General features: G+C 34.8%; 1 protein-coding gene across 2 annotated transcripts in view; it reads right to left on the bottom strand.

Annotated features, from left to right (window-relative positions):
- Vps13c (vacuolar protein sorting 13 homolog C) overlaps positions 1–23,091 on the bottom strand; it is a 148,504-nt gene that overhangs the window by 6,999 nt on the left and 118,414 nt on the right. The window contains exons 65-80 of one of the 2 annotated variants that reach the window (XM_042687771.1): positions 21,995–22,230; positions 19,439–19,580; positions 18,103–18,243; positions 17,193–17,274; positions 17,019–17,088; positions 16,139–16,250; positions 15,910–16,023; positions 13,814–13,953; positions 11,825–11,906; positions 10,744–10,857; positions 9,504–9,579; positions 8,998–9,161; positions 7,305–7,350; positions 4,307–4,430; positions 3,761–3,875; positions 955–3,064 (exon numbers count right to left, since the gene is read on the bottom strand). In XM_042687771.1, coding sequence (XP_042543705.1) covers positions 3,041–3,064; positions 3,761–3,875; positions 4,307–4,430; positions 7,305–7,350; positions 8,998–9,161; positions 9,504–9,579; positions 10,744–10,857; positions 11,825–11,906; positions 13,814–13,953; positions 15,910–16,023; positions 16,139–16,250; positions 17,019–17,088; positions 17,193–17,274; positions 18,103–18,243; positions 19,439–19,580; positions 21,995–22,230 — 1,782 coding nt within the window. In that variant the 3' untranslated portion in view covers positions 955–3,040. Of the gene's footprint in view, positions 1–954; positions 3,065–3,760; positions 3,876–4,306; positions 4,431–7,304; positions 7,351–8,997; positions 9,162–9,503; positions 9,580–10,743; positions 10,858–11,824; positions 11,907–13,813; positions 13,954–15,909; positions 16,024–16,138; positions 16,251–17,018; positions 17,089–17,192; positions 17,275–18,102; positions 18,244–19,438; positions 19,581–21,994; positions 22,231–23,091 lie in introns of those variants that run through there. The other variant, XM_042687770.1, reaches the window with a different exon arrangement.

Here is a 23,091-nt window from a genome sequence, read left to right on the forward strand (position 1 = left end):
AACAAGAAGAGAAATCCCCATGAAAGTGACGCCTCATCCTGGGGAAAAGGCTCTGAGAGGAGGCCCATTTACAGCAGTGGTCACTTGCCTCATCAGCTCACCTATGTGAATGAGCTAAGATCTTTTGCCATGCCTCAATTTCTTCAGAGAAAGTGAGAAAACAATGCACTGTAATAATTTAATGCATTTTCTTCAGCTTAAAATTTAAATAATATTGAAGTATTTAAATTCAAAATCCAAGTACAAGAAATCCTACCTACTCTCCATCTTGTATATGTTTTTATTAATTATCAGGTTATTGTGCTTCAACCATTGAGAGCTCTTAATTATGATTTATACTTTAGAAAACCTTTTTAGTTCTACTAAAAAAGCACTGAAGTCCAAGATTCACTGATATATTGATATATATGTATATAAATACATATATTCACTCCGCCTTCTCAAAATGAAAATTGAGGAATTTAACAATATTTTGCAAAGGGCCCTTACTCATTCACTTTATTTTCCAAATTAATTCTAAGGAAATAAAATATAAAGAAGCAAAAGGTATAATGATGTATATTACAACATTCCCATTGTTAGAATACAATTAGAGACCACTTAAATGCCAGGAATAGAAGATAGGTAAACACAGAATACAAGGTTACCTCCAATGGTAATGCAAGTATTTTTAATGTTAATGAAGCATTTCTATACATAGCAGATTTAAAAAGAAAAGGCAAGTATCACCATTTTAAATCTTGAATGATCATAAGAATGAAAATAAAAATAAGTATCAAAGACTGGTTATATATACACACACATACATATACATACATACATTCATACATACACACATACAATGTGTTTGCACAGTATAAATAGTAATTATCCTGGAAGACTGAAAGGTATATTCTATGAAAATATCATATATGATTTAGTAATTCTCAAAACTGAGTATTAAAGAATACAGAGGAGTATTTGGGAGAAAATGGAGATCAAAAGATCCCCAAATAAACTAGGATATTTAAAGTAAGAGCTAAGATAACATAATTTAATGCTCTAGGATTATTTTAATATTTCTATATTTTGTTAAGTTTGGTCCTTTAAGGACAGAAGCCTGTTTTCTTTTGTGTATTGGGCAGAGTCTAAGTAATAAATACTTCTTATTCAACGAACTGATGATACAAAGATTAGCAAAAAAGATTGGAGAAATAGTCTAAATTCCTCAATTATCAACATCTGTATTAAATCTACCTAATCCTCTCAGAAATATATGTTCTGCTTCTTCCAGTAATTGTCATAAAACTGCAGTGAAACTAAAAGGTTGTCTAAGCTTAACAAAAACTAAAAAAGATACACATAAGATGACTGTGCTTAACTAAAATAAAGTTTTACAAAGTTTTGTGCTTATTGACATAAAATTGTAAAAACAGAAATCACAAGGCAAAGGTTAGTAAGAAGCTAAATAAACAAAAAGTAAACAGTAAGAACAAAAATTGTAAGTTACCAGATGTTCCTGAAAGTTGTCTCATTAAAAACATAGTACCATCCAGGAAAATTAAAAACATTACTTTTACCCAAGGGTAATAGGAAGGGTAGTTATTAATCATGACTGAGACGGCAGCATCTTGAATTAGTAATTGTGCTTGATTCTCATAGAAAATTGTACATGTTTGACTACCCTCCATTATTCAGGCACGCGAAATGTTTGTCAGGTACTTTTAACATTTACATATCTTGTTATAACTTGGTCCCTTAAGTACAGTCCTTTTCTTTTTCTTTCCTTCCTTCTTTTTCTCTTCCTCTCTTTCTCATTTTCTTTCTTTTTTCTTTTTGGTGGTGCTGAGCTAGAACCCAGAGCTTTGCCATGCCAGATAGTCACTCTACCACTGAGCTCCATTCTCTAAGGACAGGAGTCTTCTCTTTCCTAAAACCTGAACAGTCTGGTCTTTGGATGTCCTTTTGTTCTTTAAAGTGCTTATTTTAAATGTGAAACATTCAATCAATTATTTTGATAACTACAGTTACAAAAGTATATAATCCAACTCGACAGTTCCACTGTCTTCAAATATGCAATGTGCTAGAAATCAAGTCTGTGCTTTGGTCTCAGTTTTAGGGAAAATTGTAAATGCTGTCAAATCAAATAAAACATCTGCATCATTTATAAAATTGGAAAGTAAAATACAGCTTATTTTGAGAACAATGTGGACACAAACTTCAAAATGATAATTTGTAATTATTTTCTCATTAAGATGAATCTTCCTTATGGATGAAAAATTGAAAACAATTTTTAAGAAAAATATATTTGATTACCACCAATTTGCAAATTTTAAGTTCTACTTCTATTTACCTGCATTAAAACTAATAGTTATGAAATACATATAACCAATATGGAAACTCAATGTGTGAAAAGCATGAATGCTCAAGATTTTAAAAGTATATAATATCATTATAAAATTATTGCCATTTATTTAGCAGTAGTACTTAGGGATTGAAGAAGAAAAAAATAAGAGAGAGACTGAAAGGCCAACTCTCATGTGACAATCTTATCTGAGGTCTCAAAGGACAGTTTCAGAGCAACTGACTGTCAAGTTTTTAAAACACAAACCCTGGTGAATAGTTGCACAACTTGAGTAAATTTAAGTGTGATGTGTGAGGCAGAAATTTATGTTAAGTCCATCATTAGGACTCATAAATGTAAAGAAGACATTCACCAGATTAGATACATCTTTGCTTTCCAGCTTTACCTAAAATATGTGTGAACACAAGAAAAGATGAAATTTTCAAAATGACAGTGAAAGTGTGAAATGGAAAATGGAGAAGAGCTGATTTCCTGCATCCTTGAATGTTTTATTCTTATCTCTCAGCCCTGTGCAGAACTATCATATATGGTACCATTTTTATTTGTAGCCAAGCCACTACTATAAAAAACTCAGGCAGAGTGAGAGTTATAAAGAGAATTTCATTAAAATTGACTCTCAATCTAATTCACGCACAGTCAATACCACAGTTTGTTTTGAGTTTTAGGGATGAAATCAAGCAGTAGTATAGGAAACATTTACTCCTGTTTTTCCAGTTCTTGCTGTGTAGGCAGAAAAAGAAAGAAAATAAAGTTAGAAGCATGCAAAAAGATAAAAGGTAATCATGTACAATAAAAACCAAAGGCTAAAAATGATGAAGTGTCATTTTTATCTTAAAGTCAAGGTAAGAAAATATTAATAAACTTCCCCTGGAGGAAAGTCAGTCATGGGCGAATAACAATTAATGTATGCACATATCATTTAAATAATATTTAAAAATCTTAATTTTTAAGGTTCAACAAAATTACAATAACATATAATCTTTTTTCCTCTCTTCTAGTTCTATATAGCTGAATAAATCTAGACTTACAAAGTAGTGTAAATAAAATGATTTGGTTGGGAAGAAAAGCAGCAGAGTAATTCTAATAACTAGCTACAAAGCAAGAAAGCAGGACTAGCAACATTAATTAAGTGAACTGCCCAAAGAAATAGTGACAGAGACTATGCCTTCTTCTAACATTATCTTGTCTGCACAAAAAAGCTTGGATCCTGTGCCAAAAAAAAAAAAAATTGCAAGGCATTGCCATTTAACATGTCACATTAAAAATAAAACACAAATAATAAAATACTACTCTATAAACCATGTCTAATCCTTGAAAGAAGTTCATAAGTCGGGAACTTTAAGAACTACCCATGGAATTCTGGTCATTAAAACCTTTAGAATTCCATTTCCCTCAAGACCCTGAAGAGCAGTTTACCTCAAACAAGTCAGAGCCCTCAGATTCCTGCCTGTCATAAGGACGAATGATGCCATCCTCATGGATCAGGCGAGGCGGTCGGAGGCTGGACACTTCCTCAGTTGACTCTGCTACCCTGAATTAGGAAACAGGAAAAGAGTAAGAAAACAGGGGGGAAATCTTTCAAAATAATACAAATGCAGATGCTGATTATCTTATTTGATTTTTTAAAAAGCCATCTGTAATTTGCTCCAAATAACAAAAAGTATTAACTCCAAGTCTATCTGATTTCAAGGGTAAATCCATTCTTTTCTTAAAAGAAAAATGTCAAATAATAAAGAGAGACTAAGTCATCTACTTGAATTCTTGGTGACCAGCAAAGAAACTAAGATAGGGTAGATATCAATTAAACGTGTTCCATTTAAACACCCTCTCCCCCAAATACCGTGGCACTCTACTACCTTACAGAGCTCTTGGGCTTAAAGAGCAGGACAAATATCTAATTTGTGTATGTATCCTAACAACAATTAGCATGCAGCAGCATACCCTCCCCCTAGACTCCTTTACCTTTGAATGCCTTGAAAGGTACTGCTGGCCATGTCTATGATTCCACCAGTTGGACGTGCCACAGCACCCACAAGACCTTTTCCAATTCCTTTAAAGAAGCCTGCAGCTCCTTCCTTTTTGGCACCTTCAGAAAACCAAAGACGGAAAAAAAAAAAGAAAACCAAAGACAATGAGCATTCAGATAATTTTAAACGAGCAACTATGATTTCAACAAAAACCTAAGAAGCTACAAGAATCGTATTTCTAAACATGTTGAATTAATATTCATGTGATATATGAGGATTCTCATCTGTTAAATGCAACTTTTTCCAGACCTACTGAATCAGAAACCAGTTTGGACCAGCAATATATGCTCTGAGAGGCACACCACATAATCCTGATTCATGCTGAAGTCTGGAAGTACTGGGTCTTAATCAGTACCTGTGTCTGGGAGGTCTGGCCAGAAAAAAATTATTTTATGACAATTATCAACATGTTTTACAAGCAATATATTTAAAATAATAATTTTATTGTAGTTTTATGTGCCATAAAATTTACCCATAATAGACAAATTAAATGCTTTTCAGTACATTCAAGTTGTGTAATCATCATGATCAATCAATTTTAGAAAATCTGATTCATCTCAAAAAGAAGCCTGTGTCCATTATAAGTAGTTTTCCACTTCCCCCAATCCCTCCTCACCTGATTCCACCCAATTAACCTCCTCTCTGTCCCACTCCCTTCCCAGACCTGGGCAAGCACTCAGAGATGATTTCTCTCTACAGACGGGGCTCTTTTAAACATTTTATACAAATGCAATCATTCAATATGTGGATTATCATGAGCATCATGTGTTGAAAGGTAATCTTTCTTGTAATATTAACTAGTGCATAGTTTGTTTATATGGCTGAATAATATTCCATTGTATGGGTATGCCATATTTTATTTACTCATGCATCAGGAGATGAACGTTTAGGCCTTTTTTCCCACCCTTGAGCTATAGTGAATAATGCTGTTATGAACATTCACATGCAAGTCTTTGTTTGAATGCCTGTTTTCAACTCTTTGAGGTCTATATCTTGGAGTAGAATTGCTAAGTCAGGTGGCAGCTCATGTTTAACCATGAGGCATGGCCAGGCTATTTTCCTCCCCCAGTAGTGCACGAAGGTTCCCATTTCTCCCCATTCTCGTTAGCACTTGATTGTAGACATACTATCTACTGTAGCACTTGGCTATAGGCATCCCAGTAGGCATACTGTGCCATCTCTACTAATGAAATACGCTTACTAGCCATTTAAACATCTTTGGAGAAGTGTCTACTCAGCTCTTTCACCCATTCTAAATTGTGTTGTCTTCTCAATATTGCATTATATAAGTTCTTTATAAATTGAAGATACAAGTCCCTTATTAAATATATGATTTGCAATAATATTCTCACAGACTGTTGTTTCCCTTTCTGGATGGTGCTTTTGAGGGTACAAAATTATTCATTTTGATGTAGTCCAACTTACCTACTTTCTCTTTTGTCACCTGTGCTTTTGGGTCATATCTAACCCAACATTAAAAGTAACTGCTGTATTTTCTTTTAGGTTTTATAAGTCTCTCTTACGCTTAGGTATTTTATCCATGCTAGTCACTGTTCATAGACAATGTAAGGACTCAATTTCATTGCACATCCAATGTCCAACTGTCTCAGTGCCATCTGTTAAAAGACTTTTAGATTTATCTTGGCACTTTCCGCAAACACCCACTGACTACACTTGTAGAGATTTATATCTGGATTCTCAATTGCAGCTAATGTCCATCCTTGTGCCAGTATCAATCTTAAATTTACTCTATAATTTTATTCTCTAAGAAGTTTTTTAATTGAGAAATATAAGTCTTCCAATTGCTCTGGATTTTTCTTTCTTTTTTTAGTTGGTTGTGGGGCCTAAACTCTGGGCCTGGGTGCTGTCCCTTAGCTCTTCAGCTCAAGGCTAGTGCTCTACGCTTGAGCCACAAGCCACTTCTGGCTTTTTCTGCTTATGTGGTGCTGAGGAATCGAACCCAGGGCCTCATGTATGCAAGGCAAGCACCCCACCACTGAGCCACCTTCCCAGCCCCGTTTTTTTTTTTTTTTCTTTTTACAAGATTGTTTCAGTTATTTGGGATCCTTTGAATTACATATAAATTTTAGATTCAGCTTATCTTTCTCTACAAAAATAAATAAATAAACCATATAGGAATTTTGATAGGGACTGTAGCACTAAATACCATTTGCATGTGTGTGTGTGTGCACGCGTGTGTTTGTGCACACGCACACGCGCTAGCACATGTGTGAGTCAGTCCTGAGACCAACTCAGTGCCTGAGAGCTGTCTTGGAGCTTCTTTTGACCCACAGCTCCACTTTTGGCTTTTTGGTAGTTTTATTGGAGATAAAAGACTCATGTACTTTCCTGTCAAGCTGGCTTCAAACTGTGATCCTCAGATCTCAGCTTCTCAAATAGCTAGGATTACAAGCATAAGCCATGAGTGGCCCATTTGCTTTATTATTATTATTTATTTATTTTGAAAGCTTAGCTTCTTCTATCATTTTGAGACTTAATTCTGTACTCATAGGACACGGTGATTAGAAGGTGAAAATCATCAGAAGATCAGTCCTCTCCTTACATGGAGCAGTATGCAGTGGTAGTTGAGAGCTTTTTGTTATCTGTTATATTTCTTATCTTCTATTTTCTTTTCATGCATTTTTTTGCTATTATAAAGGAGATGTACAGAGGGCCATTTGCTTTTTTAACAGGATTAAAAGTAAGTAAAGAAACCCAAGTCAATATGAGCACCAGAAATGATCTAATTTCCCAATGGCCTTGTTGAAAACAGCATTCAAAGTCTAATCACATCTACTACCTATGTCTGCTTTTGAGAAAAATATATTAATTATATAGACTCTATTCAGTAATCCTCTCAATCAAACTATCTAGTAGCAATAACCATACATACTCTTAAGATTTGGTACAGGACTAAAATATTTTCCACCTACCTTCCACAGGTTTGGTTATTATTCCAGTCACCCCACCAACAACTCCCTGGAAGAGAAATCAATCATAGTTTGGACTGAATGACTTAATTTTAAATCCACCACTAGAGGTCTCTACAGACATATCAGAAATACCTTTTCATTAAAGACTAAGGATTTAGTGATGATATGAGTAATATACACTTAACACTTACAAGTAATAAACACTTGATTTTACAAATATCAAATCACAGAAAGAATAGTAGAAAGAGCAGTAAAACAGATGACAAGATTAGTCACAACTCCACTTCTAGCCCTTTTTGGTAGTTAACTGAAGACAAGAGTCTTATTGGCTTTCTTGCCCAGGCTTGAACCGAGATCTTCAGATCTCTGCCTCCTAAGTAGCTAAGATCACAGGCATGAGCCACCAGTGCCCAACTTTTTTTTTTTTTGGTGGTACCAAGAGGTTGAATTTAGGGCCTAACACTTGGCATTCTACAGTGAAGCCATACCACTAGCCTTTCTGCTTCATTTTTTTGAATAAGGTCTCAAAGTTTATGCCTCCTGGGTGACCTGGAGCTTGATTCTCCTCTTTATATTTCCCATGTAGCTGAGATGATGGGTGTACATTATTTCTTGCAAACTTTTTACCTGGCTTCAAACTGAGATCCTCCAGATATTGGGATTCTCCTGATCTCTACCCCCTAAGTAGTGGGATTATGAGCATGAACAACCTTGGCTTGTTGTGTTTTGTTTTGTTTTTAAAGAAATAATCTTGGTCAGTTTGTTTGGATTTTTTTGGTACGTCTTGTTTAGGTAGTAGGGATTGAACCCAGGAGGACTGAGCCTTATACATGTTAAGTAGTACCTCTACCCCAGACTGACAGTCTCCAATCTTTAAGCTTCATGTTCTCAGTAAAAGTGAGCTGTGTGCAATGATCTTTAAGATCTAAATATAAATTCTGATTAAGATGTGTTCTTTAACTTCATGTAGGTCTAGAAACCAAAATCAAAGGAACTCCCTAAGACAGCAAGTAACAAGACAAAATAAATCACTTCAAAGACGTTTAAAAAATCACTGTTCAAATAGCAGATGTGGTTTCCTGAAAGTATTTTCAAAATTAATAATAGTTACACACTTAATAACTATCAATTATAGTCACTAAAATTACATCAATATTTTATAAACACACACAAAAGAATCAAAGGACACATATGAAATTGAAAAGATTGAAAAGAGTTACGAAGCAGTCAGAGCATTCTAGTCTCACCTACAGTTTTAGTTTAGGATACCTTACGTGTTCTTATACTTAAAGACCATTCACACAGCACTGGTATAATTAAGCAGTATTTGTGTTACTTGTGTAAAATTTGAAAGTATGTAAAACTGAAGTCACGAAAGGCAGCTCTGGTTTATCACACTTAACTGGCACATGCTCCCCTCAGAAAAGGTGGGTGGCAGACGGCCTGAAGAGCTCCTGCTCTTCACACATTTCTCTGCAGCCCCTTCCCCACCTTCCCCACTGGTGCCCACATGTCCTCACTGTACCTTCAGGGCAGCCCAAACATAAAACTATGGGGATGTGGGGGCAGCTCGGGTAGAAACACGAGGGCAGGAGAGCTATTTCTCACTACTGCTAGACTCATCAGAGAGAACCTGTTTGAAAGTGTACATATAGAAAAGCTCAGTTTCCTGAAGATTCATCAGGAGGCTTACTCTCAGGAAACCTTTTCCTCCTCTGGCCAAGCTGTCTCCAAAGTCCTTAGGCTGCCGACCCATCTCTTCTCGTCTTTTCTGCTGGTATTCCTTGTCCATCGTAATTGCTGCCAGTCCTTTCCCAACAGAGCCAGTGATTCGAGACACAACTCCTGCTGCACCACCTTCCGAAAGGCCCAGAGAAGTAAGTCACATTGGTTCCTAAGAAGCATCCTCATAATACACAATAGGCACTGTTTTAAACTAACAGGTGCTTAAAATTCAGTCTCACACAAAAATTCAGATATTGTTTTCTGCCATCCATTAAGATGATGAATATTGATTCAACACTACAAAGACATTTTTAAAAACCCTGGAGGCCATTTTCAAAAACAAAGAAATTGGTCTTCTAAAAGGGATTATTAGGGAAGTAATCTTTTTTTATTGAACATAGTAACTGCTTTTCATAAACATTTTATAGTAACATAAGAAAAAATACACATAAATATCAAGTAGGTGATACATACCTACTGTGTGCCCAAAGAGACTTCTTACACCAATCACTAATCCTTCAGCAAATTCTTCTGGACCTTGAACAGCACCCTGACCCCAAAAGAAGTTTACCATTTAAAATTTATATAAGTTTAAGATTTTTAATCTAGTGTTTTAAGGTTTTTCATGAAAAAGAATGTGTAAAAAAACACTGATAGAACATTATGGTGATTAAAAAAAATATTTTCAGTCCACACTATGCTACGATATCCTAACAAGAAAGCAATACCTAGGAGGGCATAAATCACTGGCTTCAATCACTATAGGAAGCTGGCCTCCCAGCACAAGGTTCTACTGGACTGCCAAAGCCAGCTGCACTGGTCACAAGCTGAGTCCACGTAGCTCCATCTCTCCTTCCACTTATCCTGTATTCTGTCCTCCTAAACCCTCGCAACATTGAGCTCTTGGACCACACAGAAAAAAATGAGAATGATAAAATCTCAAATATGGAGTAAAGTCAGCCTTCCCCTTTCCTTCCCTCCCCCTCCTCTCCTCTCTCCTCTCCTTTCTTTCCTTTCTCATTCCCTCTTTCCATCCCTTCTTTTTTGGAAGTATTGGGGGGGGGGGGAGGTTGAACTCAAGGCCTTATCCTTGCTGCGAAGGCTCTCTACCACTTGAACCACAACCCAGCCCTTCTTGCTTTTATTATTTTTCAATAGAGTCTTGTGTTTAATGCCTGGGACAGGCCAGACAATGAGTCTCCTATTTCTGCTTCCTGTGACTGGGATGTGCCCGGTATGTGCCATACTATGCACTATGCACACAGATTTTGTTGGCTGAGATGGGTGGGGGGGAGGTCTCAAGAACATTTTCATTCAGGGTTGATCTCAACCTTCTAAGTAGCTAAGATTACAGGCATAAGCAACTATACATGACCACAAAGTTTTTTTTGGCTCTTTTAGTCCTTTCGACCACAGCAAAACAGCCTTCAAAGAGTTTTTAATCTACCTAGCACTTTAATACCCTTCTAACTATATTAAATCACAGAAAACATGGCCATGTGTCATCACTTAGATAAGCATTCTGGTAGTGTTCCTTTCATTTTTAAACAATCTTTCAATGTCATCCCAAGCACTTTAAAATAAAACTACATTTCATTTATTATTAAGCATTATTTAGTTTCTAGATATAATTAAAAGCAAATTGTTACTTGTTCTATTGAAAACTAAAACCTCCATTTTTCTATATCTATATTTTCAAATAAAGCATCAATACCTGGAAGGGTTCATAGAATAATGCTTCAACTCCTTCAGACAGACCTCTGATTAATCCAAATGGGTTTCCAAGCACATCTAAACCCAATACAAGGACATACATCTGTTTCAAGAACTAAAGAAGAAAAACAAAGTAAATTAAGTACTTGACAAGTGTTGAAACAACATCACCATGCAATAGGAAAAAAAGGGGGTACTATTTAAATTGAGTCTGCTATAGGAAAGTGGTGAGGAATGACCACCGTCATATCTATCACCTGATCTTTCACAGTGGAGTAGGCCCTATCCCAAGCACTTTGCATGGAGCTCTCAAATCAGACAGCAATAAGTGTTAGGTAGGTATAGCCCGCCATGTAGCAGTTATATAACTTTGGATAAGTCACTTGGTTTCTACTAGCCTCAGCTACAAAATGAGAGGTTATATTGACCTGGCATGAAAGTATATTCATATATATATATATATATATATATATATATATTCATATATATGCATATTCAATGAACTTATAATTTGGTAATCACTAGTTGCTTTAATATTATCTACCATCAGTATTACAAGTCAACTCCACAGGGAATAATCAGTAACCAGAAGCAAAATAAGGGAGAATATATCCTTGTAATGACCATGCTATGTATAAATACCACAAGAAAACACATCTTCCAGAAGAGGATGCGAAAGGAACACCATCCTGCAGCCTGCATGGTACGGCAATGCTTCCCAAGTGGCCTGCAACACCCCTCTGTAGGCACTGCTAACCACAGAGAAACCAATGCGGGGAAGAAACTGGCTCAGAATTCCTCCAGCAATGCTACTAGACTGCAGACTACAGTCACTAATTAACTCAGGAGTAATGACTTTGAATCATTATTCTTTCCCAAAGTGGTAAAGATACAATCATAACAGGAAGTGTACAGAGTCTGGTAAAACGAAAGAAATAAATTAATCATTAATAAAACCATTAAGTAATAAGATTACAAATGGATTAAATTACATAAACATTCCTTCCTTGATAGTCACTTGATATTCACTTAATAGTTTGTGAAGTATAAACCCTGAAAGGACTACAATGATAGAAAATTACCTGTTCACTGTAATGCCTAACAACACTCCACATGAGCTGGTCCCTCTTGTAAAACTGGTATCGAACTTCATAATAAGCAAGTCTAGGAAGAGAAAAAGGAAAGATTCAAGGATACTAAGATAATATTCAGAAAAAGTAGACTTAATTTGAATAATAACTAATTACAATGAGCAATTCCTTCACAATTAAATTCATACCTCTACCACAAGCAATTCATGGTTGACAGCTTAATATTATGGTAACAAAATTGTTATTAAAGTTAATTTAGTGCCATGTAAGTTTTTCATAAACACACAGAAAGGATAAAGTGGTGTTTAGAAGTCACCCATAGGGATAGGGTATAGCTCAGAAGATAAGAGTGCTTCTTTGATGTGCACCAGGCCCTGGCTTCCATCCTTAGCACTGCACACAACTAAAAGCCAACCATGACACTACCCTCTGCTAGATCTTTAAGTTCATTCTTCTCATCTCACACTTTGGATTCTCTCTCATCTTTTCTATATAATTTTTAAAAAATATCTATCTATCTTTACTCAAAATCCATATAACCATTTGGAATGGGTACACAGTATTCTATCATGTACCAGAGTCACAAGGAATAATTCTTCGTCAATGACTAGGATTCTTTGGCTACATTCAATATTATTTTTTGAGCTGAAGTCCCAAAGAAAAAGTTATTGTGTGTAAGGCAGCAAAACATTTAGGCTTTTTCTACATAGCATTTCAGTCACACTGGCAGTATTAAATGTACTCATTTAGACTCACCCATCTAACATAGGATTGTTAGTTGTTGTGTTAATTTGCTTTAATTTGCATGTATTCATTGGTAAGTACTATCTAATAATATCTATCTACTACTTTATCTTTCCTTTCTATAAATGCTCTTAGTGTCTTCTGGCTACTATGTACTGAGTCTTTAGATTTTCCTTATTAAGACTATGACTCATCCTTTTTTTATATATGCTATTATATATCCTCAGTTTTTGTTTTTAATTGTTTTCATTGAGTTTGTTAAACAGTAGTTTGGTGGAGGACTTTTTCATTTGGTTTTTCAGTAGAGCACTTGTCTCTTATGGACAAGTTCTAGGATCAAACCTCAGAATCAAATCCTGGGATCAAAATAGGCAAGTGCTCACCACTGAGCCTTCACATTTACTTTTTAAAAATTAATTAATTAGTTATTAATTAATATCAGTGATGGAGCTTAAACACAAGGCCTGGCCTCTGTCCCTGAGCTCTTTCATTCAAGGCTACACTCTACCACTTTAAGCCACAGTGTCACTTCTGGTTTTTGAGTGGAACTGGAGATAAGAGTCTGACAGGGACTTTTCTGCCTGGGCTGGCTTTGAACTGCAATCCTTAGATCTCAGCCTCCTGAGCAGCTAGGATTACATGTGTGAGCCACTGGTGCCCCACCACATGTTCACTTTTTATGTAGTCAAACTTATCTGACTTTTTTAAAGTCTTCTCAGTTTGCTTTATATATTTTATCGTTCATTTCTTCTGAAACTTATTAGTGCACATGTAAGACAGTAATAATCTAAAAGAATTTTATTTTCTTCCAATGATATATTCTTACTCATACCTTTTTTGACTCTTCAAATAGTTATTGAATGTATACCTATCTGGTATAAACACTCATTATATGTAGCATGGAGTTCTTAGCTCTACATTTGCTATATAATTATACTGAATCTCACTCTATTGCTACATAATGCTAGACCTAATTCAGTGGCAAAACACAGTCAATTCATCATGTACTACAATTAAATATACATTTTTGTTTGACATTCATGTATTATTTAGGTATGCATAATTGAAGAAGCGTATCTTTACCTGGATTGTCATGTAAGATAGGCATATGACCAGAATGGATTTAGTATAAGTTGTAGGGTTTACTAATATTCTAGGATAATATTGCAAAAATGGAGAGAATCTCAGAAACCTCAGGTACAAATGCTTCCCCATGTACTTTAACTGAAGCCTTACTTGAATATCAGGTCATCCACGTCAGTCAAAGTGGCACCTATGCTTTTCAACAGCAGGTTGACAGAATGAATTGCAATCATTTCCTGTTTTTCTTTGTCTGATTCCTCACCTCCAGCACCCAAAGACAGACTCAAATGTAACTGAGAGAAAAACAGTATTCAATAAGTGAAAGCTAAGAACAACAATACATACACAGAACCTAGACCTTTCAATTACTACCCTAGTAAAACTTAGCATTTGCCCTACATCATATAGAACCCACTTAATATTTGGTTTTACTGATTTCTTGATCTTGATTTTAATCAACACGAAATACTATTTTCATTCAAAGTGTATAAATGTCATTGTGTCCCTATGCAGAAAACAAACCCTTTATAAAATGATATGATAGTTTTAAGAAGAAAAATATTTCAACTAGCACACAAGTAGTCTGCTAGTTCAAATAATGGATAATTATTTTCATCCAACTAAGGTAAATCATTGATGCAACAATTAACAATGCTAAAATCATATCATAATAATTAACATGACAACTATGGCAAAAAAACTAATATACAGTCAAATAAACTTTTAAAACAACAAAAAGGCTTTCAGCCTCCTCACATCCTCCAACTCAGTGCTCAGGCAAGAGATTTTTCACACTGCTGTTCAACTTCTATTTTGTAACATGCGCAAGAATACATAAAGACACAGACAAATGAATTCAACAGATAATCATCTCTCATTCGGTACTTCCTGAGCATTTTACCTAACCAGGAAGAAGAGCTCAAGTAGGATGGAATAGGGCAGAGACAAGAAAGTTTGATGGTTATTTTTCTTTAATGTGGACTTTTACTTATGTGCACAATTGGGGAGTGCTGAGATCCTAGAAAGGTAAGCTCAGGTGGACAGAACTCCATCTTTCTCTAGGAAAAAGTTATTATGACCTAAGACAATAGCTGCCTATTATCCTCATTATTCAGTTTCATAGCACAATTTCCAATGTACCTCAGAACTTGAGTAGGTGAACTGTCAATCTTTTAATACACTCTGCATTATAAAATCCAGAGTGCCATTTTATACCTCCACAGCAATTTTGATAATAAACTTTCAGTAAATTTTTAATAAAGATATTAATTCCAGAAATAACACGTCACTTGCTAATTAAGAAGAAATTGTGAATTGTTTCAAGAAGCAGGAGTGGATAACGGACGGTGATAGAGGGCTGAGATTGATGGGTATACCTTGTATAAATGTGTGGAAATAACACAATGAAAACTCCTTGTACCACTAAATGTATGCTAGTAAAACAATAAAGAAAAGAATGTGTGCATAACCTATCACATAAAGCAATATTGCTTTTAAATCTAATAACATGGAAATGTCTAACATTCCAATGTAAAATAATTCTATTTTATAAATCCATTAATTTAGTTGAATTAATTGGTAAATGAGATTGAATATAAAGTGCTATGAACAAGTGTTTGAGAATGTAAAGGATCATCAATATTTTAAAGAGTTGCTTAATTGTATATCTGGTTCATTACACAAGTTTTAGAGTATTATGGTTGATAGCATTTGTGAATTTAGTAAGCAATCACCTTTCCCTGTAAAAGCTAAAAAGAACAACAATAAGGGAAAAAGAAAATGGGTTCATAAAGTACAAAATCAGGCAAGTGAAAGGTATCCAATTTTCCACTCCTCTAGTTTTGGAAAGGGGATGACAGTACTTGGACAGTTAACACCTACTTCAGCATTTTCCCATTCTGGTCAGGGAAGCCATTACAGCTCTGCCTAGACAGTGATTGTAGTTACAAAGTGCAACCAAAACATTAAACAGCACTGAGCACTTCTCTGCTTAATTAAGAAATGCCTTTGTCAGCTTCTTCTCAGGGTAAAGGGTTATTAATTCAACACTACAGAACATGCTCTGGTGGTTTCTCTATGGGGATTACAGCTGTACATGTCACAGAGAATTGTCTTAATTATTATGATTAATCAACGGAAATTCCTGCCTAGTATTTGATGCAACAAATTAAAAACTACAATCTTATATAGACCTTTCAAAAATCCCAAAACAATTGTACTAAAATTTCAAAGTATTAATTGTAACAAACCTTCACAGGAGATATATGGAAATGTTCAAAGAAACTAAGAATTGACATATCAGTCATTGAGGTCTCCATTAATTCTGTGTTTAGAGTGTCAATATCTTGCTGAATTAACTTTGTCTGAAAAAAATCAAATCAATAATTAAAAAAATTATCTACTCTAACAATTAGCTCAAAAATAGCTGATTTAACTTTTTAAAACTTCATATTTGGACCAATAAATAAATATTGTTACCCGTTTTCTTTCAGCTTCAGGGTCACTTGTTGGAGTAAACAGTGCAATCACAGCTCCCAGAAACCCTTGATCAATTTTTAAGGCCATTTCCTGAATGAGGACCATAAAATACCTATAGAAAAAAAAATTTAAGACAGAAAAGGGCTCCCATCAAACCTAATGCTTTTCAATGTTTCTTAAAATTAGAACACATTATAAAATTAGAGTATACTTTGAGAGTCTTTCATTACAGTGGGCATATGGGTGTTGTATTTATATTCAGGGTCCCAGCTGCCTACATCTGTCATGTCATGGTAAAAGACTATTACAACTAGAAATGTATCAGCTATCACCTAATTTTTTTTTCTGGTCCTGGGGCTTGAACTCGGGGACTGAGCTTCTTTGTGCTCAAGGCTCATGCTCTACCTCTGGAGCCACAGCACCACTTCCAGCTTTTTTCTTATTAGTTTGTGGGAACTAAGAGTCTCTCAGCCTTTCCTGCTTGGGCTGGCTTTGAACTGTGATCCTCAGATCTCAGCCTTCTGAGTAGCTAGGATTAGAGTCATAAGCCACTGGTAGCTAACTGTATCATCTAATTTTTGAGCAACTGCTCAAAAGAACACAGCTGACAAATACATTTTCATTTATATTTTATAATCTGAGTTACAAAGAGAAGTATGAAATTCTACATTTTAAAATAGGCACAGACTATTCTTATAGTAAGAATAAACATGAAAAATTATTTCAACAAAAGTCGGTCTATATATGTTCAATTGGAAAATTATTTTTATACCAAAGTTAGTTTCAAAATTAGTTAAAAAATTTCAAAGTTAGTTAAAAAGTTAATTTTCAAAATGGGCCCTCATCGTAAATTTCTTAAAAAGTAGGAACCTTTACGTACTTGAACTGTAGGACTTTACTGTACTCGTTGAATCTCGTGATCACACTCACATCAATGAAAGGTTTAGGCTCTAAAGGAAACAAGAATAAAGGAGAAATACTAAACTTTATGCTGTATCAAACTAATATCTACTTTCTTTTATAAATAAGACAGGTCTATATTTCTTTCTTTTACCTGAATCCAAAGCAATAGATTTTGGAGGAGCCACAGGATGAAATACAACAGGGAACATTGTACCTGGTAATTGATTATCAACCTGAAAGACAAGAAAACCAACTTAGTAGAAGGATTTAAAACAATTTAGATTTAAAAGTGTACTGTCAAAGACAGTATTAGAAAAGCTCAGATTTTCACATTAAGTATCCAAATGTACATGTAATGTCATTACAAGTTTCACTTTAAATTTGTAAAACTTCGACCCTGCCTCAGCAAGGAAGATCTGCACACAAAATAATGTATTCTCTCCTAATTGTATCAATATTGCACATGTGTAAGTAGACACTGACTATACAATTATAGTAAAGGTAAAAAGATGCAAAAACAATAAAAATGTCCTAAAATAATACTTAATCCTAATAATACTTAACAGTTAAAAGGAAGAAACGAAGAGGAGACCAAGAAGGAGCAAGCAAGTATCTAAAAACAAGCACCCATAGGAGCCCTGATCTTTGCCATGAGGAATGACAAAGGAAAATCTCAGTTGGGGATCCCATGAAAATTCAATGGAGCATTTAAAGATCATTGCATCTTAGTGTCAAAAAACAAACACACACTCATGTACTTTTGACAGTCTAATGGTCAAATTAATAATGTCAACCCTCATGAGATCCTTAGAATAGATTGTGAGATGCTGGATTTACATGGTATGTGGGAGAAGAAGAAGAAACATATAAAAAGATATTAATTAACTTTTTAAATTTTATTGCTGGGTATTGAAACCATATGAACTTTACTTTTCTCTTTCTACTTTTTTATTCCTAACTCTGAAAAGGTAAGTAATTTCATATTAACTACAAATTTAAAAGAAATTTCATTTCTAAGATTTCCAAAGGAACATATACTTGACTGAGGATGGTGGGATTACCTGCAGCCAGTATAATCTGGCTCTTAAGCTTCTCTGGTGGGGAGACTGCTTAAATTCAACCTCAATTCCTGATAAAAAGTCTCGCTTAATAGGACATCTAATAGGGAGGCGCATTTCCATTGGAACTTTATTAAAATTGACCTGGAAAAAAGGAAAGGACATTTTTGTGATAAGTTATTAGCAGACTATCCCATTTGTAAGTTTTGTTTACTCATGAAACTGATGAGACCATCTTTATCATTGTCTCTCAACAGGAAGGTTATCTTTAGATCATTTACAACTGAGATCTCGGAAAAAATTTACAATTGAGATCTCAGAAACAGTAGCATCTCTTTTTAAAATAGTTGTTAGGGAATAAGGATTCTGAATTCTCAATTATAAAACTGTACTTAAGAATGTTTTATAAACTGGGTGCTGGTGGCTCACGCCTGTAATCCCAGCTACTTAGGAGGCTGAGATCTGTGGGTCACGATTCAAAGCCAGCCCAGGCAGGAAAGTCCGTAAAACTCTTATCTCCAATAAACCACTAGAAAACTGGAAGTGGTGCTTGCCTTGAGCTGAAGAGTGCAGGGACAGCGCCCAGGCTCAGAGTTCAAGCCCCACGACTGACCAAAAAAAAAAAATTGTTTTATACAACAAATTTTAATAGTAATGGATAATTCTAGATAAATTCTGAGGTGATAAAACTATATAAACTATCAAAATTATAGCTTCAACAAATAGCTAGTAGCTTGTTTATGTGTAAGACAAATAGCATCCGTTGTTGCAGTGATGAGATTAGGCAGAAAACGAAATCTTGGATCAGTGTGTTTCAACCTTTCTACAGCAAGACAAGAATAATCTAACTGTATGACTGAAGCACAGCAAGCTGGAAGTTGCTTTAAGCCTCTGGAATCTGCTTTAAAATGATGACTAAATGTTAGCTCTATATGTTATGCGGGACACACCATTATCTGTGGATGCATACCCATGTTCAACAAGCAGTTAGTGCATTCAACATTCAATTCAGTAAGGTTTTTGTATTTTTAAAAAATTAATGATATATACATATATATAACAGCTTTAATTTATCAACATAGATATTATTCAAAATATAAGAGAAAAATGTTCAATAAACAATTTCTCTACAACAGGTTTAAATCCTAGTTCACAATATAGAATACTAAATAATACTTCTAATAAGCAAGAGTTCATTTATTAATATTTAGTTAGCTGCTGCACTCAAGGGATATTAAGGTTTTATTTACCCCAAGTATTGCTACCAGTAAAAAAAAAAAAAAAAAGGTATAAACTAATAAAACATAAACCTATAAAACTCAAAATAGTTTTGGCATACCTCAAAATTATTATCCAACTTAATCCAGCCTCGATCTTCTGATACTTGGTATTTCTGATAGGACTGTTCCAGTAAGATTATTTGCTTTTGATTAAAAGGCTTCCACTTTTGTTTTGGTTTCATTTCCCAAACAACACCAGAACTAGAGCAATTCACAAAGAAAATTAAATTAGAGTACATAAGAGTTTGTGAAAGTGTTATTCAACTCCAGATTAGTGAAATTATCAACTTCAGATGAAAATTACATTGATAAAAGAGTTTAAAAACCATATCTGTATTGCAAATAAATAGATTGGGTCAGGATAAAATACCTTCTCTATTACATAGTAATGTTAAGTATCTAAGGCAGGTGTGGGGAGTGTTTGACCTGACAGATGTCTAAGGCCTTCAAAATCATTTTGTACTGAAATGTGTATTTCTCTATGCTTCTAATGAACTGCTTGAGATTGTCTACTTAAAATACCATATGATCCAGCTGTATATCTCTTCCATGTCTGAACGATGATATCTGCACCCTCATATTTATTAAGGGACTATTCACAATAGTTAAATAATGGAATTGGCATAGATGTCCACTGATGGATAAATGGATAAACTAAATTTAGTATCTTCACAATAGAATATTAAACAACCATAAGAAGAACATGGTATGTCTTTTTGTGGAAAATGGATGGAACTAGAGATTGTCACATTAAGTGAAATGAGCTAACCAAAGAGAAAATAAGCATGTTTATTCTCAAATAAAGAATCTAATTTTCAAAATACATAAAAATGGAGGATTATTTATGAAGAGAAAAGGGACCAGTGGAGGGAGGGAGAGATAAATATGATTGAAGTACATTATATGCTTGTGTGAAGATGTCATAATGAAACTCATTCATTTGTACAATTAGTGTGCTCTCATAAAATTTTTTGTTGGGAAGATGTAACCTGATGGAAAAAATAAGATTTCATATGGCAAATAAGTGTATGAAAAGATGTACAATAGCATATCATCAGGGAACTGCAAAGTAAAATGAAAAGATATCACCTATTAGTGGTTTCCAGAGGGTCTAGAAGGACAAAGGGAGGGATTAAAAGGTGCAAAACTAGGACTGTTAGGTCTGCAGAAACTATATCATAATGGTAGATGTATATTATACATTTGTCAAATGCACAGAACTGTAATTCAAAATGAATCCTAGTATAATCTATAGATGCTAGATAATAATAATCTTATCAGTATTATCAAGAGTAACAAATGTACTACACTACTGCATGATGTTAGTATTAAAAGGGGGTATGGGTATTAGACCTCTGTATTCAATATCTCTCTAGACTTAAAGCTACAAACAAAAGCCTATTTTTCAATTATGTAAGTGATTTACTTCTCCTTAGAATGTGTAATCAAATTGTTTAGATGAATTTGACAAATTTCCTTATAAAGGCCAACAAGACAAAATATGATGGCTTATAAGTGGAAATGAATACATTATACCAAAGAGGGAGAATCAGATTTTATGACTGAAGAGTAATTTTGTAAATAGCTTTAAAACCCTATGTGATATTGAAATATAGAACAAAGGCAATGCATTACTTATAAATACATAAAAGTACTACTGCTAATGGTGGTTATGATGCCCTCAGTCAGATACTATGCAGAGTATTCCATACCTGGCCTCCCTCTTCACTTAACTTTGCTTTCCTAAACATACAGTTATCAATAGATCCTATGCTGGTTATATTTGGTACCACATTAACTATTCCACTTAGCAGCATCCAAAACCATATGAGTTTATTACAAAATCAGTATGATTAAAAAACCAAAATAATTATTTTATTTCTTATATATGTATAAACAGAAGAGAAAATAACTGGTCCCATAAGTAAAATTCTAAATCTACCCATAAAAATTATACACTCCTATCAATATTGCTTCTTCCTCTCTGAACCTTCTTTGTAATTTATTCCTCTTGGTGTCTCATGCCAGTTTCTAGAAGATAGTGCACAAAACAAACTTGTTATTTCTACCTCTATATTTCCATCGCATAATTAATTTATTTCTTTGTGGTATTTGTGTTTTTGCAATTCAAGAATTATTCATGAACTGGGAGCTGGTGGCTCGCGCCTGTAATCCTAGCTACACAGGAGGCTGAGATCTGAGGATCTTGGTTCAAAGCCAACCCCAGGCAGGAAAGTCCGTGAGACTCTTATCTCCAATAAACCACCAGAAAACTGCAAGTGGAACCTTGGCTCAAGTGGTAGAGCACTCGTCTTGAGCTGAAGCACTCAGGGACAGCGCCCATTTCCCAGAGTTCAAACCCCATGACCTACCACAACTAAAAAAAAATTATTCACAAATAACAAAGAAATAAGGAAAACATATTTCCCCCATCAACTGGCAATAAGTACCAAGAAGGCAAAGACAGCTCAAAAAGTATTTCAGTAAATTTTACTGAATGAATGTACAGTCTATCAAATTCATTATATGAATCTATTCACAGACTCATCAAATTGGACATGGCAAACTTAATGCCTTTTAAAGATTTCTGAAGTCTTATCTTCCTACTTGTATACCTGGTGATTCCAATATACGAAACTTCCTGCTTGTTGTCATTGTTAACCAGTGAGAGCCCAAGACTGTGGAGAGATAAGGTTATTTCATGATTAGCCTGTTCCATTTCTTCTGCCTGTAGTGCTTTGGAAACCAAGGCAACATCATCTGTGAAAAGCAGAACTCTCTGGCGCCCATCGAGGAATGAAACCCAGTGTATCTGACTGTTTGCATCATATGGAAACTGGCCACATTCATCCTGGGGAAAAGAAAGACTTATTAAACTCACATATAGTTTTTATCTCTTTAAGTTGTGACCTGTCATGTTACTTGCTGTTTTGAGCTTTTATCCTTCCTCCTATCTTTCCTCCTCTCCAGTTTTCACATCTTTATAATTTACTGGAGGATGCCAGACACACATTTTGCAATTTTTCTTCTGGCAAAACCTTTTTCAAAGGTCTTGTCTTCCTCTGAAGCTGTAAGATACTGCTGTTTTTCTTGTGAACTATTTTTCTCATAAATGCCATGATAGGTTTTCTGGTAATTTGTACTTATAATAGGGAGAGACTTTTTTCAGACTTAGAGTTTGTCAATGTATGAATGTTTCCAGGTATGATAGCTCATGCCTGTGGTCCCAGATAACAGATAGAGATAAGTGAATGACAGTCTGAATCTAGCACAGAAAAAAGCACAAAACCCTATCTGAAAAGCAAAGTAAAAACAAAAAGGACAGGGAACATGGCTCAATTAGTAGGACACCTGCCTAGTAAGCACAAGATCCTAAATTTATACCCCACGATAGCATAAACAAAAACGAATTAAAGGACAATGTGTATGTTTTCTTTAGATTCCTTTGTATGTCCACTCACAATTGGTTAGAACTCCCTCTTGACATAAACTTACTCGAACTTTCCTAGATCAGTTTTCAGTATTGACAGGTAACTCCTACATAGTGTCAAACAACCTATTTTTTTCTACTGATTCGCTAACACCACACACAAATACTAAAAACTGAAATTCCTGCATACACTGTTACCAGGATGCTTTCTACATTTGTGTTAGTATCTTCTAGCATAATGCCACCACCACTTCCCTCTCCAGAATCATGTGTGGAGAAAGG

Source organism: Dipodomys spectabilis, unplaced genomic scaffold (genome assembly GCF_019054845.1).
Source record: "Dipodomys spectabilis isolate Male_0828 unplaced genomic scaffold, ASM1905484v1 ptg000108l, whole genome shotgun sequence".
Classification (NCBI taxonomy): domain Eukaryota; kingdom Metazoa; phylum Chordata; class Mammalia; order Rodentia; family Heteromyidae; genus Dipodomys; species Dipodomys spectabilis.